Source organism: Vulpes vulpes, chromosome 12 (assembly GCF_048418805.1).
Source record: "Vulpes vulpes isolate BD-2025 chromosome 12, VulVul3, whole genome shotgun sequence".
Taxonomy (NCBI): Eukaryota; Metazoa; Chordata; class Mammalia; order Carnivora; family Canidae; genus Vulpes; species Vulpes vulpes.
The window spans coordinates 110,665,613-110,682,995 of record NC_132791.1 but is presented as its reverse complement, the minus strand read 5'-3'; the positions used below and the strand labels follow the sequence as shown (position 1 = coordinate 110,682,995).

The 17,383-nt window shown below is 37.4% G+C and overlaps 1 protein-coding gene across 14 annotated transcripts in view; it reads left to right on the top strand.

Annotated features, from left to right (window-relative positions):
- Window positions 1-17,383, top strand: part of CCDC15 (coiled-coil domain containing 15) — an 83,529-nt gene that overhangs the window by 17,979 nt on the left and 48,167 nt on the right. For 8 of the 14 annotated variants that reach the window (XR_011995783.1, XR_011995782.1, XM_025998977.2 and 5 more), the window contains exons 7-13: window positions 99-635; window positions 1,196-1,318; window positions 1,566-1,688; window positions 3,287-3,361; window positions 4,262-4,384; window positions 10,887-10,979; window positions 12,894-12,997. Coding sequence is in view for 12 of the 14 variants with exons in the window: in XM_025998977.2 (XP_025854762.1) it covers window positions 99-635; window positions 1,196-1,318; window positions 1,566-1,688; window positions 3,287-3,361; window positions 4,262-4,384; window positions 10,887-10,979; window positions 12,894-12,997 (1,178 nt within the window). In the remaining 2 variants the exon portion in view is untranslated. Of the gene's footprint in view, window positions 1-98; window positions 636-1,195; window positions 1,319-1,565; window positions 1,689-3,286; window positions 3,362-4,261; window positions 4,385-7,178; window positions 7,447-10,886; window positions 10,980-12,893; window positions 12,998-17,383 lie in introns of those variants that run through there. The other 6 variants (XM_025998979.2, XM_072729443.1, XM_025998978.2 and 3 more) reach the window with 4 other exon arrangements.

The following is a 17,383-nucleotide window of genomic DNA, read 5'->3' as shown; positions in this document are numbered from 1 at the left end:
TACCATATCTCTTTGAGATTATTTTAGTAATCTTAGGGAGAACCTATAGTATGGCTACTACCTGGCTTTCTATATCTGGTGTTTATGTTCACTTTTAGAAAGTACAGTTCAAAAACCCATTATTTGCTGTGGTGAAAGAGGAAGAGCAAAAGCAATTAGATCTTCAGGACCTTCAGGATATTCTGCCGGAAGCCCAGGATTATCTTGCAGAAGCCCAAGGTGATCTGCTGGAAACCCGGAGTGATTTGACAGGAGTCCAGAATGTTGAGCTAGAAGCTGAGAGTGTTGAACCAAGGCTCAGTATCCAGCCTATTGATCCAGAAAACCAAGCTGTTGAGCCTGAGGCCCAGGCCATTGAGCCTAAAGTCCAGGCTGTTAAGATAGAAACTCAGGGTATTTTGCCAGAAGCCCAGAATATTGAACTAGAAGATGAGAGTATTATGTCCAAAGTCCAGGATTTGCTACCCAAAGAACAGTCTGTTCTTCCCAAAGACCAGAATATTCTACCCAGATGTCAGGACCAGGACTTTCTACTTAAAGACCAGGATTTTCTACCCAAGGACCAGAATATTCTACCCAGATGTCGGGACCAGGACTTCCTACCCAAAGACCAGCATTTTCTACCCAGGGATCAGGTAAAATAGAGTGGAAAGGAGATAAAACAAAAAAAAATAGCTACTTAAATTTTGGAGTGGGGTTTGCAAGCACTAAATTACAGCTGATTTGGAGTCATAGTTGGGAAAAATACTTTCCTCATTAATTTCTCAGAAGTCTAGGGTTCTTATTAATTGTTAAAGTATTATCAGTAGCACATTACCCCTGGCCATTTACTTTTTTTTTTTTTTTTTTTTACCTTTATTAGAAAAATATTTCTGGCAGCCATCATCTGCTTTGACAGCTGAAAGATGGAAAAAGGAGTGGCCCACAAGTGTGGGGCAGTATTTTTTACTATTCAGGTTCCAAGGCCATCCCTCCACCAGAGATCAGCTAGGCCAAAAATAAGAACCAAGGGATCAGCAGGAAGTAAATTATGGGCTTATGTGAAAGAGTCTAGTGTTTTCTTTTTTTATATATCATGTTCAGTTATATTCTGACCTCAGTTAATGCCAGAATTCTCACTGCAGCCTCAAGTATTACTGGTTAACCTGTCTTTCTTAACTGAACAATTGATATCTTGTGTTTGTTCTTTCTTTAGAAAGCAGGTTTGAAGCAGGGAGCATCAATTTTGTTAGGCCCAAGAGGGAGAGAGGCATTTCCTCTGGCTGTCCATCAGGACCTTCAACACAGGCATCAAGATCAGGCCACCATCATGGACAAGGTAGAACAGAAAAAGGAGAGAGACCAGCAGGAACTGAATTGTTCAGGGTGTAGTTGGGAACTGGCAAAGGTTGTTCTCAGCTAGACTTCGGAAATGACAAAAAGTATGGCTTTCGGTTTTATTCCATATTTCACATTATCTCGAGTTAAAAAAAATTACTGTAAGGCTCTCAATAAAGCCTATAGCACTATTACTATCGTATTATTCTACTGGACAATTTACAGTCCATGTTTTTGTTTTCTTTCAGAAAGTACGCTTCAAGGAGTCATACTCTGATATGTCAAGTGAGGAAAAGAGGGAAGGCTTTTCTGTGGCAGGTCATCAGTATCTGCCTCCCAAGCTCCAGGACCAGACCTTCATCAGAGATCAGGTAAAGCAGAATAAAAAGGAAATAAACACAAAATAAAGTAACTGGATCGTATATATCCTCGGTAATAGGTAACGTAAAGTGTAGGGACAGGTGCAAAGACCCTGGTCTGATGACCTATACCAGTCAAATCAATTCTGTCATTCAGAAGGTTGATAAATCACATTCGTATTCTCTTGTGGAATCAGACTATTTTAGCTTACTAAGATTATGCTACAACTTCTGCTGGAGCCCACAGTATTACCACAAACCCACTGTCCCCACATGAACAGTGTAGGAAGATGTGGCAAATCTTAAATTACGAAACATATGGGGAGTTTGTTAACACTATTCTGTACATGGCTTAGGAGTAAAAATTCAGGTCTACAGAGTTGGGCTAAAAGTGTTACATCCTTAAAAAAAATAGCATAAAATAAAAACATTATATCCTTGTTCAAGTTAAAATGTATCAGAATATCTCACCTGGTACCATTTCCCTGGAGTTGTCATTGAGACCTACAGTATCCTGGTTAGTATGTTGCCCTGGTCAGACAGTTTGGTTTCTATTTTTATTCCTTTAGAACTTGTTTCTCAAGCAAATGCCATCTTTTATGAGAGCAGAGGGAGTAAGTGATGAATTGCCTCTGGAGGATCAGCAGTGTGCTAAACCTAAAACCCAGGACCGAGCCTCCCCTAGAGAAGAGGTAGAGCAGAATACAGGGGGAACACTGTCTCCTTCATAAAAGAGTAACGGAGGTGAAAGTACTTAAGATTCGGGTTGGAGCTTATCAAGCTAGTTTACATGTAGGCTACATAGAATTAGAGCTGCCAGAGTGAGGCTAAGAGCAGAACATCTTCAGTTATTTCAAAATGTGCCAGAACCTAAAGTCTGTCCAGGTGGGAAAGCATATATCTGTCCTTTGGGTTGACCAAGAGGCAGGGTTTGTGTAATACTGATTGGTTAACAGCAAATCGTTCTGCATAAACTCACATCCTGGAGCATATTTGGCTTTCTGCATTTAGTCTTATGAATACTGAAGGGCTTCTAATCTTGGCCAACTGAAGCGATACACCAAAACCAGATATGTAGTTTGCAAACCAGTTATGAGGAAGGATAAAACAAGCTGTTGATCACCTCAGAACTGCCTCAACTCTACCACCTTTAGTGTTCGTGTATGGAATTATTGGGGACATTTCATAGGATCCTTGTGGAAATGACATAAGCTTGTTTCCTGGCTGTACCTTGGGAAAATGCTAGCAACATGATAAAAATACTACTTTGCTGCCTTACTTCCAAACATACTATTGAATAAAAGTTACCCGATGCAAAAGAAAAAAAAAAGTACCAGAATAATCTGGGATTTGCTTTAAAATAGTCCAGGAAAAATTGGGAAAAGAGACAGATGGACAAAAGTGTTACTAATTATTGAAGTTGGGGGATGTATATATTGGGATTCACTATACTGTTTTCTTTCCTACTTTGCTTTATATTTGGGGATTTTGTATTAACACATGCAAGCACACATGAACACCAACTCTTTTATGTTACCCTCCTATAGTAGTATTTTGGAGTTGTCACTAATCATTTCTGCTTAGACAGTTTTGTATTTTGTTGTTCCTAGAGCAAGTATATCAAGCAACCCTCATCTTTTGAGAAATGGGAGATTGAAAGAAGACTGGCTTCTGGAGTACCACCAGTATGTTTCACCCAGTGTTTAAGATCTTGCCTCTCTTGGGGAATAAGTAGAGCAGAGTATAGTGAGGAATAAGTACCCCAGAATAAATTGCTTAGGTTTTGGCTCAAGTTTAACAGGGAAATATAATAACTACTTAAGGGTTTAGTGTTAAGGCCAGTAAATAGTGAGCAAAGCTATCCTGTTCTCTAGTTCTGTGATGTATCATACCATTCTGACCTGTTGAAACTCCTTCAGGCCTCTTCACTGAAGCTCTTACCATTGCCCTGGCATGATGCTCCTGCTTCAACAAATGTTATTCAATGTTTATGTTGTCTTTTAGCACAAGAACTATGGGCAGGCCTTACATAATATGACAGAGGAGAGATGGAAAAAGGAGTTATTTCTGGAGCCTTATGAATATGTTTTAGGTGATACCCATGATCCAGGTTCTGCTGGACAGCAGGTAGATCAGACTGTAGTAAACAGTAAATAGCAGAAAGTAAGTTAGTTGGAGTTTGATCTGGGCTTGCTTCCAACAACAGTGCTACAACTGTTAGTGTTATCTCTTGTTAATACTGTTAATAATATGAATAACAGCTTGCGTTCATTAGGCACTTTCTATAACCAAAATAGTTCTAGAACTTTGTATTCATTGTCTCATTTCTCATTCTCACAATATCTGGGGAGATAGACACTATGATTATCCTTGTTTTAGAAAAGAACAAACTTATGATTGCTTTGTGGATACAGCTAAGATCCCTAATAGTGGCAAGGAGTGTAAAGTCTTTTTTTATGCCATGATGTATCAGACTATTCTAATAGACCTGTAGAGTATGTCAGGGCTGTCACTGCAGCCTACAGTATTTTTACTAGCATTATGTCACTGCTCACACCTTGGTGACTGCTTTTGTATTTTTTTAGAGCTTATGTTTCAGGCAGCAGCCATCTGTTGGGACATCTGAAAGATGGCAAGAGGATTTGCGTCTGGATGACCATCAGCATCTGCCACCCAAGCACCAGAGAGAGGCTTCCAGCAGAAGACAGGTAGGGTATGGGTAATGGAATTAATTAATTTATTTATTTATTTTTGTGTGTGTGTTTTTTTAAATTTTTTAAAAAAGTTGAATTTGCCAACATATAGCATATAACACCCAGTGCTCATCACCCAGTCACCCCAACCCCCCACCCACGTCCCCTTTCACTACCCCTTGTTCATTTCCCAGAGTTAGGTGTCTCTCATGTTTTGTCTGGGTATTGGAATTTAGACAGGATTGTTGGCACCTACTGAGCTGGGAGTGGTAAGGCTGAGCAAAAAGCAGATTTCTTATTTTATGTCATAGTGTGTAAGATTTACCCTGACCTAAGATTACTTTAGTGCTTTCACTGAAACCTAGGATATTGTCAGGAGCACTTGCTGCCTGTTGGAAAATGTATGTTCTTTTGTAAGAGGTATATTTCTGATGGCCGTTGTCTTTTATGGCATGAGGGAGGAAGAAATGAGTGGTTTCTATGGGAGAGGGGTCAGGAAGATCTTCCACCCAATGGCCAGGCCTAGATCTCCGTCTGTAAGCTGGTAGAGCATAACATGGGATCACCAAGAAATAAACTGTTCAGAGTGTAGCCTGGAGCTTATTAGGGTTATATTGCCTAAGCTTTGATGTACTGAGTTAAGATCTATAGTTTTTCAAGAAAATGTTATAATAATGTGGCCTTCTGAGATTCCTCCATGGCTTAACTGAAGTCTGGTTTATTCCCACTAGGATTTATCACTGTCTGGATAATTTCTATCTTATGATTTTATGTTATTTTAACAACAGAGCCTTCAGGCAACCAGTGTTGTTAGGATATATAAAAGAGCTAAAGAGATATTTCCTCTTGGCTCTTTTAAGAGAGCAGAAGAAAAGGAGCATCAAGACAGAAAGTAGGATTTGGGCTGAGGTTTTCAGGACTGAACTGTAGCTCTCTGTCATTTTTAGCTTGTCTTTATGAGGCTGGCCTGAAGGTATGCTGTCATACATTGTCACTTAGATATCCTGGAGTATGCCAAATCTGTTGCATATCTTTTCCTTTCCCTGGATAGCCTTCTGTTTTTTAGTTCACAAAGCCAGTCCCTTCTCATCCTTCAGATTTCAGCATAAATATTACGTCCTTGGAAAAGATTGTCCTGACCACCTTATCAAAAATAGGTCTCCTCTCTTCTGTTTTTCTCTATCCTTACATTCTCTTTCCTTCTCAGTGCACAAACCAATTTGTAATAATTTATTTATTTAACATGTTTTTCCACTGGTCTATAAGCTTTATGAAGAGAGGTACCTCACCTAAGGTGTTTACCAGTATATGGGCAGCCTGTATAGTACCTGATAGTCTGGTGCCTGGTACCTGTTAGTCTCTTCCTAAATATGTTTTGAATGAATTAATCAGTCAGACATTTATTCAACACCGTGTTAGGTGTTAGCCATTGTTTAGGCACTAAATATCAAAGATACAATTGTAAATCAGCCATAGAACTCAAATTTCAGAACTCAAATTTTTTTTTTAAGTCTACAGAAGAGGGACTGATACATAAGCAGATAATTATGAAGCAACATAATTAATGGTAGAGGATGCATAGGGCATTAACTGAGCACAGAAGAGGCGTACCTAACTGTGATTGAGGGTGCTACCTTGGTGGTTGGAACCTCTTCTTGTTTTTCCACCATACAAGCCCTGATTTCCTGGGTCAGTACTTTCCCTTTTTAGGCTCCTGAAATAACCCAGCCTTATCAGGAAAAACACGTCAATAGTATAGATTTAGATCACAGTCATACTCGGTTTACAGTCACAACTGCTTAGTCCCCTGTGCTGCTCCTTATCCTGTGGCCCACACTAATGATTGTAAAGCTTAGATACCTTGTAAAGTTCTTGCTGCATCCTCATACTCAGACTTTCATGAAGAAAATAGAAGCCATCATGTGCTAATTCCCTCAGCCATTTGCTTTTTTGGCATTCTTACATATTCCTACTATCTCAGAAGAAGAGTTGTCTGTCTTTGGACCACATTCTGGATTCTCTTGCCATCCTTTCTTCTGTGTCCAATTTTGAATATTGTGAGACTCTGGCCTCTCTTGAAATCCTCTAAGGAATGTTACACCTTTTGTTTTACGGGTCCTAGCAGGCAATCAACCTGGTTAAGTTTATATTATAAGGTCTTTCTCATCTTCTCTGAACAGTGGCTTGAATGTTAGTTCAATTTTCAAAGCCTTCATTATACTCCGTTAGGTCCATCTTATGCAAGAGCAACTCCGAGGTGATTTGGGATTTTAAGCCAATTCATACACAGAGTTAAGGTATCCACTTTTCTAGCTCATTCCTCTTCAGGACACCTCACCCCTACGCTCTCCACTTAACTGCAGGCCACATTTCCTGGAATCTTTAGTTAGAATGAATGAGACAGACAGGCCCATAGTGAGCTTACTCCTTGCCCAGTGCTGAAAGTCCAGTTTCCCTTACTTTTTTGAAAGCAGAAAATGTTTTCATTTTTATTGTAGCAAAAGTAAACACAAATAAAAAAATAACCCAAAATTCCAGAAAAAACTACCATCTGTCTCTGCTATGTATCATTTTCAGATTTTATCTATAACAAATAGCTTTAAAAATGAGGTATGCAATCAATTCTTGTTATTTGTAGTAGTATATAAAGTTGCTACAAACACTGAATTGGTGAATACTAAACCATTGTTCCTAGGGGAGATACAGAGTTAGGTTTTTGTGAGCCTCTGATCATGTTTTGGTCATTGACTAATACCTGACTTTATTTTATGTGAATTTCTGTTTTGTTTTTTTTGTTTTTTTTTTAAAGATTTTGTTTATTCATGAGAGACACAGAAAGAGAGGCAGGGACACAGACAGGAGGAGAAGCAGGCTGCTCAAGGGGAGCCCAATGCGGGACTTGATCCAGGTACTCCAGGATCACCATGCCAGAGCCAAAGGTGGATGCGCCCAACCACTGAGCCACCTAGGCGTCCCTGTGAATTTCTGTTTAAAGACATCTTATTGAATATATAATGTTGATTCATTAACATGGACTCTGAGTCAATAACACTATAGATTATTCCTGAATGAGCTTCTCTAATATAAATATTTTATCTGTAAAACACATCATAACCTTTTTATGCTTAGGAATACTAGATATTACTTCAACACTGTGCTTGGGAGCCATTTTATTTTATTCTATTTTTTATTTTTATTTGTTTTAAAAGATTATTTATTTTAGAAAGAGAGTAAGAGACCAAGCTGGGAGAAGGGCAGAGGGAGAGGGAGAGAAAACCTCAAACAGACTCCCTCCTTGAGCAGACACCCCATTGAGCTTGGAGCCCAATTCAATGTGCGGCTCGATCCCAGGACCCTGAGATCATGACCTGAGCCAAAATCAAGAGTAGACTCTCATCTGACTGAGGTGCCCTGGAAGCCATTTTAAGTAGTGAAATCACCAACAAAAAAAGAGCCAAAAATGCAAAAACTTTGGCACTAAATAGACCTTGGAAAGAATACTTGGTTACAGTATGAAAGCTGAAACAAAAAGAGCAGAGCATCACTTTGTTCAGCCTCAGCTGGCAACATTCTTATCTGGTGACTCAAATTTCTCAAGCTCTGTACATGTCTGTAAATGACCATAAAAGCATCACAAGTGTTAATTTTGGGATTACAAATAAATTTTGGTGAATAGGCAAATTCACAGATAAGGAACATAGAATGTTGACGATTGACTCTGAATGACATAATCTATTTAAGTGTACAAAGCAGTGTTTTTAGTATATTCAAAGTGTTGTGTAAAGTTTACCACAATGAGTTTTAGAACAGTTTCATCATACCCTAAAAGTCCTTACTCATTAGCAGCCAATTCCTTTTTCCTCCACCCTTCAACCCTATGCAAACTACTAACCAATTTCTCTGTAGTTGCCTTTTCTGGACATTTCATATAAATGGGACCACGGAATATATGGCCTTTTGTGACTGGCTTTTTTCACTTAGTGTAATGTTTTCAAAGTTCATTGACCTTGTAGCATATAGCAGTACTTTATCCCTATCATTAGATAACATTCTATGTTATACATATAGCACATTTTATTTATCCACTCATCAATTAATGGACATTTGGATTGTTTCTACTTCTTGGATATTATGAGTAATGTTGCTATGAATATTTGCGTACAAATTTTTCTGTGGATATGTGTTTTCATTTCTCTTGAATATACTAAGGGGTGGAATTGCTGGGACATATGGTGACTCTATACTTAACCTTCTGAGGAACTGCCAAACTGTTTTCCAAAGCGGCTGCACTATTTTTCATCCCTTCCAACAATGTATGAGGGTTCTAATTTCTTCACATCCTCACCAGCACTTATTATCTGCCTTTTTAATTATGGCTATATTAATGAGTGTGAAGTGGTATCTCGTGGTTTTGATTTACATTTCCCTGATGGTTAATGGTGAGCATCTTTTCATGTGCACATTGGCTATTGGTATATTTTTTCTTTGGAAAACTGCTTATTAGATTATCTGCCCAATTTGTAATTGAGTTATTTGTCTTTTGTGAATTCTTACTAGATTTTACATGATTTGCAAATGTTTTCTCCCATTTGGTAGACTTTTTGTTTTCTTGATGGTTTCCTTTGTAGCACAAAAGTTTTTAGTTTTAAAGAAGTCTAAGGTTACTTTTTCTTTTGTGGATTGTGCTTTTGATGTCATATCTAAGAAACCACCTAATCCAGGATCATGAATATTTACTCTTTAAGAATTTTATATCTCTTATATTTAGGTCTGTGATCCATTTGGAGTTGATTTTCATATATGTATATGGTAGGAATCAAATTTTATTCTCTTACATGTGGACATCCAGTTGTCCCAACATCATTTGTTAAAATGACTCATTTTAACCATTTATAATATAATAAATATAATATAATATAATATAATATAATAGTACATGACTCATTTACCCATTGAGCACTCTTGCCAAAAATCAGTTGATTGTAAATATAATGGTTTATTTCTGAACTATCACTTCTGTTCCATTGATATATAAGTCTATTCTTTTTTATTTTTTAAGCCTGTTTTTATGCCAGTACCATACCATCTTGATTCCTGTAGTTTTGTAGTAAGTTTTGAGATTGGGAAGAGTGATTCCTCCAACTGTGTTCTGTTTCAAAACCATTTTAGCTATTCTGGGTCTCTTGCATTTGAATCTAAGGATCACTCTGTCAACTTCTATAAAAAAGTCATCTGAAATTTCAGTGGAGATTGCATTAAATCCGTTGATCAATTTGGAGAGTACTGCCATTCTATCAAGTCTTCCAACCCATGAACAGATGTCTTTTCTTTCATTTAGACCTCCTTTAATATCTTCCAACAATGTTTTGTAGGCTTCAGAGTATAAAATTTACACTAACTTTGTTAACTTTAAGTAATTTTTTTGATGGCATTTTAAATGGATTTTTCCATTAATTTTATTTTCAAGTATAAAGAAGTACAATTGATTTTTGTATGCTGATCTTATATCCTGCCACTTTGCTAAAGGATACATAACTTTAAACTAAACAAAAAGTAATATTAAGGGCAACCTGGGTGGCTCAGTGGTTTAGTGCCACCTTCAGCCCAGGGTGTGATCCTGGAGTCCTGGGATCGAGTCCCACGTCAGGCTCCCTGCATGGAGCCTGTTTCTCCCTCTGCCTGTGTCTGTGCCTTTCTCTCATTCTCTCTTTCTCTGTCTCTCTGTCTCTCTTTCTCTCATGAATAAATAAATAAAATCTTTTTAAAAAAGTAATATTAAGCTTACATTTCTAAAAGTTAGAGGTCATACTTTGACCAGTAACAAAGTAGGTGTACCAAGTTATGTCATAAGGCTTTTCTGGTAACATGGGGGGGCGGAAATTAGCTAGTTTTAATCACTCGATGTTATAATATTTTCAGATTCTTATTTGAACTCATACCCACCAAAAGAGTTATATAAATTGAAAATGATTAGATTTGAGATAATAAGGAATCTGACTTTATATCCTGGATTCAATCCTAAGCAAACTCAGATTTCAAGTAGCCACTTTAGAAGAACTTTTATTCTGAACCTTTTTTTTTTTTCTAATTTATTTGTGAGAGACACGCAGAGAGAGGCAGACAAAAGCAGAAGGAGCAACCCTGCAGGGAGCATGATGTTAAACTTGATCCTGGGACCCTGGGATCATGACCTGAGCCAAAGGGAGACACTCAACCACTGAGCCTAGGTGCCCCTCATTCTGAACATTTTGATTTGTTATTAATTGACCGTGTTTTTGACCTGAGTCCTTTTCTTTAGTTTATTGGTTTTTATTTGGTTTATTCCTTCTGAATCTGTTTCTTTCATTCTTTTAAAATTTATTTTATTTTATTGATTTTTTATTTGTTTTTATCCAATTGAGGGAGAGGTTGGGGTTGAGGTTGAGGGAGAAAAGAATCAATTGGTGAAGATATCAAAAGCATGTATAGGACTAACTTTTGGCAGTTTAGTCACTTTGTGTGACTGGGCTTCTAACAGGTTTATGATGAATATCAATCAAGATTGAACACTGAATTCCAAACTCCCCTGACATTTCAGTCTGGAGTAGATCAAGAAGAAGACAAGAAAGAGGTATGTAATGATAATCGCTCTTGGACACCAGTATTTCTACTATAATAGTACATGTGAAATTGGGAATAATTTCTTGTGTTTTTGCACATTAAGAGCTAATACTGCAAATTCCATGGATAGGGGCAGCCCGGGTGGCTCAGCGGTTTAGCACCACCTTCAGCCCAGGGCCTGATCCTGCAGTCCTGGGTTTGAGTCCCACATCAGGCTCCCTGCAGGGAGCCTGCTTCTCCCTCTGCTTGTGTCTCTGCACCCCTCCCCTCTCTGTGTGGCTCATGAATAAATAAATAAAATTTAAAAAAAAAAAAATTCCATGGATAAAGGCAAAGAAATTACTTGAATCATTGTAATCTGTTGAACTTTTTTTTTTTCAGGCTTCTAGGATTTAGGATACCTTGATGTAAGATCAGAGATCTGATCCTAGTGAATTTTTCCCGTTAGTATGTATTTCTCACAATAACTTAAAGGAAGAGTTTTAACTTATGACTTCCTTTTTATTTTTAAGATTTTATTTATTTATTCATGAGAGACACGCAGAGACACAGGCAGAGGGAGAAGCAGGTTCCCTGAAGGGAGCCTGATTCAGGACTCGATCTCAGGACCCCGGGATCACACCCTGAGCCAAAGGCAAATAAATGCTCAGCCGCTGAGCCACCCAGGCATCCTGACTTCCTTTTTTTCCTCCTCAATCTAAAGTTAGTTAAACCAGCAGTTTTTAACACTGCCCACATGCCAGAATCAGATGTGGAGCTTTTTTCGAAATACAAATGCCTAGACCCAAACAGATCTATTAGATCCGTATGTGCAAAGGTAGGTTTGGGGCATCTTGTGTTTTTAAAAAACACCACTGATGCTTGTGTTGGCCTCAGAATTAAGAATCAGCTATTATACTTTTAATAATTTTTACCAGAAAGACATAAGCTACTCAGAGGGCAAAACCATGTCTGTATGTACACTAGTGCCCTTTGAGTAGCTCGTGTCCTGCGAATGTATAAACCCACAGGGCAATAGCACTTGGTTTTATTATATTTGTTCCTCCACCCTTTTTTTAGAAGTGGGACAGAGGGAGAGGGAGAGAGAGAATCCCAAGCAGGTTCACACCCAGCATGAGCCCAACAGGGGCTTGATCTTACAACTCTGAGATCATGACCTGAGCTATAATCAAGAGTAAGTCATTTAACCACCTAAACTATACAGAAGCCCCTATACTTGTTCCCTTTGAAAGTATGGTGCTCAGATATTCCTCAGTCCTTCTTCCTTCTTCTTACTATATTAGGCTAGGCTTAGAGTTTACTTTTGTGTTGTAGTTTCAATTTTGAGAGGCACCTGGGTGGCTCAGTGGTTTGAGTGTCTGCCTTTGGCTCAGGTCATGATCCCAGAGTTCTGGGATCGAGTGCCACATCCGGCTCCCTGCAGGGAGCCTGATTCTCTCTCAGCCTATGTCTCTGCTTCTCTCTCTGTGTCTCTCATGAATAAATAAATAAAATATTTTTTAAAAATTTCTTTTTGAAAATTTAAAGTGACTATTGTTCTTTTATAAAATACCTGTCACATTCTTTCCTTGGCCCTGCTTCTTTGGTACGGATTACTTGGGAACACAGAGTAAATATAGTAACATATCGTATCAAATACAGTTATCTCCTCAAGTGCTGTTGACAAAGGACTATAGTGAGGGCAAACTAAATTAGTACTTCTTTCTCTGATTTGTCTGTAATGTTTAATAGCTATGTGCTTGAGAATATAAAGCTCTTGCTGTATGTGATATTATCCTAGGTCACCATAAAATGGAAGGGAGTTAAGGACTTAATTTCATGTGACTTTTGTATCACATAGTATGTCTGTGGCACAGGCGTATTGTCCTTCCTTGGAAAGTCCTCTGAGAGCCGAATCTTAACAATTTTAACCTCTTTTCTTTAGCGTCAAAAGCAATACCTGAGATATAGACGACTTTTCATGGATATTGAGAGAGAACAAGTAAAAGAACAACAAAGGCAAAAAGAACATCAGAAGAAAGTTGAAAAGTAAGTTCTTTGATCCTTATTGTGAGCCTTAAATTACTAATTAGGATGATTATGAAAGCTAAGTTTTAAAAATAATCAGGCAAAAAAATAAAAAATAAAAAAAATAAAAACAATTAGGCAGTGGTTTTGTCTTTTGATCCTTAGTAGAAACAACTTTTTTCATATGGATAGAAGTATGAAAAGGTAATAAGAGGCTATGGTTTTTGTTTTTTTTTTTAAGATTTTATTTATTTATTCATGAGAGACACAGAGAGAGAGAGAGGCAGGGACACAGGCAGAGGGATAAGCGGACTCCATGCAGGGAGCCTGACGTGGGACTCGATTCCCGGTCTCCAGGATCACACCTTGGGCTGAAGGCGGCGCTAAACCGCTGAGCCACCTGGGCTGCCCAGGGCTATGTTTTTTTAATAGACTTTTTTGTTTGTTTGTTTTACCTGTTGTAAGTTTATAACAAAATTAAGCAGAAAGTACAGAGATTTTTATTTACCCCCTTGCAGTATACATGGTCTGCCCCCTCCACTGTCAACATCCTGCATCACAATGGTACAATTGTTACGACTGATAAACCTCCATTAGCACATTATAATCCATATTTTACTTTAGGGTGCACTCTTGTTGTTATATGTTCTTGTAGATTTTGACAAATATGTAATGACATATCCACATAATATAATATCATACAGATAAGTTTTACTGCCCTAAAAATGTTTTGTGTTCCAGCTATTCATCTTTCTTCTTCCCTCCCCCCAGCCCATGTCAACTACTGATCTTTTTGCTGTCTCCATTGTTTTTGCCATTTCCAGAATGTCATACAGTTGTTATACAATATGTAGTCTTCTCAAATTGTTTATCTTCCACTCACTAATATACATTTAAGTTTCCTCTAATACCTTTTCATGGTTTGACAGCTCATTTCTTTTTAGTTCTGAGTAATATTCTATTATCTGGTTGTACCACAGTTTATCCAGTTACCTTCTGAAGGACTTCTTGTTTCTTTTCAAAGATATGGCAGTTATAAATAAAGATGTTTTAAATATCTATGTGCAAGATTCATGTGGGTGTATGTTTTCACGTCATTTTGGTAAATACCAAGTAGTATGTTTGCTGGATTATATGGTAAGAGTATGTTTACTTATGAAAGAAACTACCAAACTTTATTCCAAAGTATCAGTTTGCATTTCTGTCAGCAATGAACAAAAGTTCCTGTTGCTTCAGATCCTCTCCAGCATTTGGTGTTAATGTTTTGGATTTCAGCCATTCTAACAGTTGTGTAGTAGTATCTCATTGTTGTTTTAGTGTGCAATTCCCTAATAACATGATGTGGAACATGTTTTCATATGCATTTTCTTTGGTGAGCTGTCTGTTTAGGTCTTTGGCTCATTTTTTAATTGGGTTGTTTTCTTATTCTTGAGTTTTAAGAGTTTTTTTGTAGTTCTGGATAATTGTCCTTTACCAGTTTTTTTTTTTTTTCATAAGTATTTCCCCTCATCTGTGGCTTTAATTCACATTCTTTTGACACTGTCTTTTGGAAAGCAGAAAATTTTAATTTTAATGAAGTCCAGCTTGTAATTTTTTTTATGTATCATGCCTTAGGTATATTATCTAAAAAATTATTGCCATACTCAAAGTCACCTAGATTTTTCTTTTTTTTTTCCTTAATATTTTACTTATTTATTTGAGAGAGAGCATTGGGGTGGTAGAGGGAAGGTCAGAGGAAGAAGGACAAGCAGGCTGCCCCCTGAATAGGGAGTCCAATGTGGCTGTGTCCCAGGACTCTGAGATCATGACCTGAGCCGAGGGCAGGCGCTTAACCGACTGAGCCACCTAGGCACCCCTCACCTAGATTTTTTTTTGTGTTATCTCTTAAGAGTTTTATCATTTTGTGTTTTACACGTAGCTCTATGATCCATTTTGAGTTAATTTTTATAAGGGGTATAAGGTCTGTGTCTGGATTCATTTTTCTGCACATATTCATTTGTTCCTACCCCATTTGTTGAAAAGACTATCTCTGCTCTATTGTATTGCATTTGCTCCTTTTTCAAAGATCAGTTAACTATATTTATGTAGGTCTATTTCTGGGCTCTCTGTTCTATTCCACTGACCTATTTGTCAATTCTTTTGCCAATACCACACTGTCTTAAAAGGGAAGTGATGCATGAGAGACTCACTTTAGCTTTAAGGACACATACAGGCTGAAAGTGAAGGGATGGAAAAAGATACTCCATGCAAATGAGCACCAAAATAGAGTGGGAGTGTCTATCCTTATATCAGACAAAATAGATTTTCAGTTGAAAGAGTCACAATAGACAAAGAAGGTCGTGTATAATGATAAAGGGGTAAATTAATCAAAATGATATAACAATTATAAGTATTTATGCACCCAATATCAGAGTATCTAAATGCAATGCTCACTTTGGCAGCACATGTAGAGAGTACCTAAGCATGAACAAATCCAAACAGAACTGAAAGTGTCATACCTTAAACAATGGATAGATCATCCAGACAGAAAATTAATAAGGAAACATATGTTTTGAACAGCCCTATAGACCAAATGGGCCTAACAGACATATGCAGAACAATCTATTTAATAGCAGTAGAATACACATTCTTTTCAAGAACACAGAGAACATTCTTCAAGATTGATCATATGCCACTTTGGCCATGACACAAGTCTTTTTTTTTTTTTTTTTTTTTTATTCATAGAGACACAGAAAGAGAGAGAGGCAGAGACACAGGCAGAGGGAGAAATAGGCTCCACGCAGGGAGCCCGACATGGAACTCGATCCCAGGTCCTCAGGATCAACCCCAGGCTGCAGGCGGCGCTAAACCGCTGCACTACCGGGGCTGCCCCCATGACACAAGTCTTAACAAATTCAGTGATACATTGAGTATAATACTCAATCAATGTATCATACTGATTGAGTTGTAGTTGTTGAACCTTCCTTGCATCCTTGGAATAAATCCCACTTGATTCCAGTATAAGATCCTTTTAATGTAGTGTTGAATTCAGTTTGTTAGTATTTTGTTGAGACTTTTCACATCGATATTCGTCAGGGATACTGGACTGTAATTTTATTTTTTTATAGTGACCTCGTCTGGTTTTCATATCAGGGTAGACCTTGCAATGAGTTGGAAAGTGTTCCTTCCTCTTCAGTTTTTGGAAGAATTTGGAAAGGACTGGTATTAATTTTTTAAATGTTTAGTAGAATTCACCAGTGAAGCCAGGTCCAGGGTTTTTGTTTAATGGGAAGTTTTTGATTACTGATTCAATCTCCTTACCTGCAATTGGTCTGTTTAGATTTTTTATTTCTTCACATTTCAGTCTGGATATGTTGCATGTTTCTAGAAATTTATTTATTTGAGTCCTCTTTTTTTTTTCTCTTGGTTAAAATAACTAAGCATTTCAATTCTGTTTATCTTTTCAAAGAATCAACTCTTAGTATCATCGATCTCTACTTTTTTCCTGTTCTCTATATCATTTATTTCTGCTCTGATATCATAGATTGAAATTATATCCGGTTTCTTTTCCAAACACATTGGTATGTAAGTAGAAATTAGTAACGAGGAAAATTGGAAAATTCACAAATATATGAAAGTCCTGCATTAACAAAATGGAAGATAAAAATCATGTGTTCATCTTAATAGATGCAGAAAAAGCATTTGACAAAATTCAATGTCCATTTTGATAAAAACTCAAGAAACTGATATAGAGGGAAGGTACTTCAACACAATAAATCCCTACATGACAAGCCTACAGCTATTACACTCCACAGTGAAAAGCTGAAATCATGGGGTGCCAGGGTGGCTCAGTTGCTCAAGTATCCAACTCTTAGTTTTGGCTCAGTTCATGATTTCATGGCTCTTGAGATTGGGGCCCCTGTAGGGCCCCACACTCACTGGGGATCTGCTTGAAGATTCTCTCTTTTTGCACCCCCTTACTTGCCCCTGTGCTCTTGTTCTCTCTCAAATCTTTTTTTCAAAAAAAGAAAAGCTGAAATCTTTTCCTTTAAGATCGGGAACAAGACAAGGATGCCCACTCTCCCTACTTATATTCAACTTCGTACTGGAAATCCTAGCCAGAGCATTTAGGCAAGAAAAAGAAATAAAAGACATCCAAATTGGAAAGGAATAATCAAACTGTAACCATTTGCAGATGACAATATTATATATGGAAAATCCTAATAACTCCACAAAAACTTGTCTGAACTAATAAATGAATTTAGTAATTCCTGTATTTTGTAGGATTCAAAATCAATTTACAAAAATCAGTTGTGTTTCTATATACTAACAATGAACTATCAGAAAGAGAAACTAAGAAAATAATCCTTTTTAAAAAAATTTTATTTATTTATTCATGAAAGACAGAGAAAGAGGCAGGGACACACA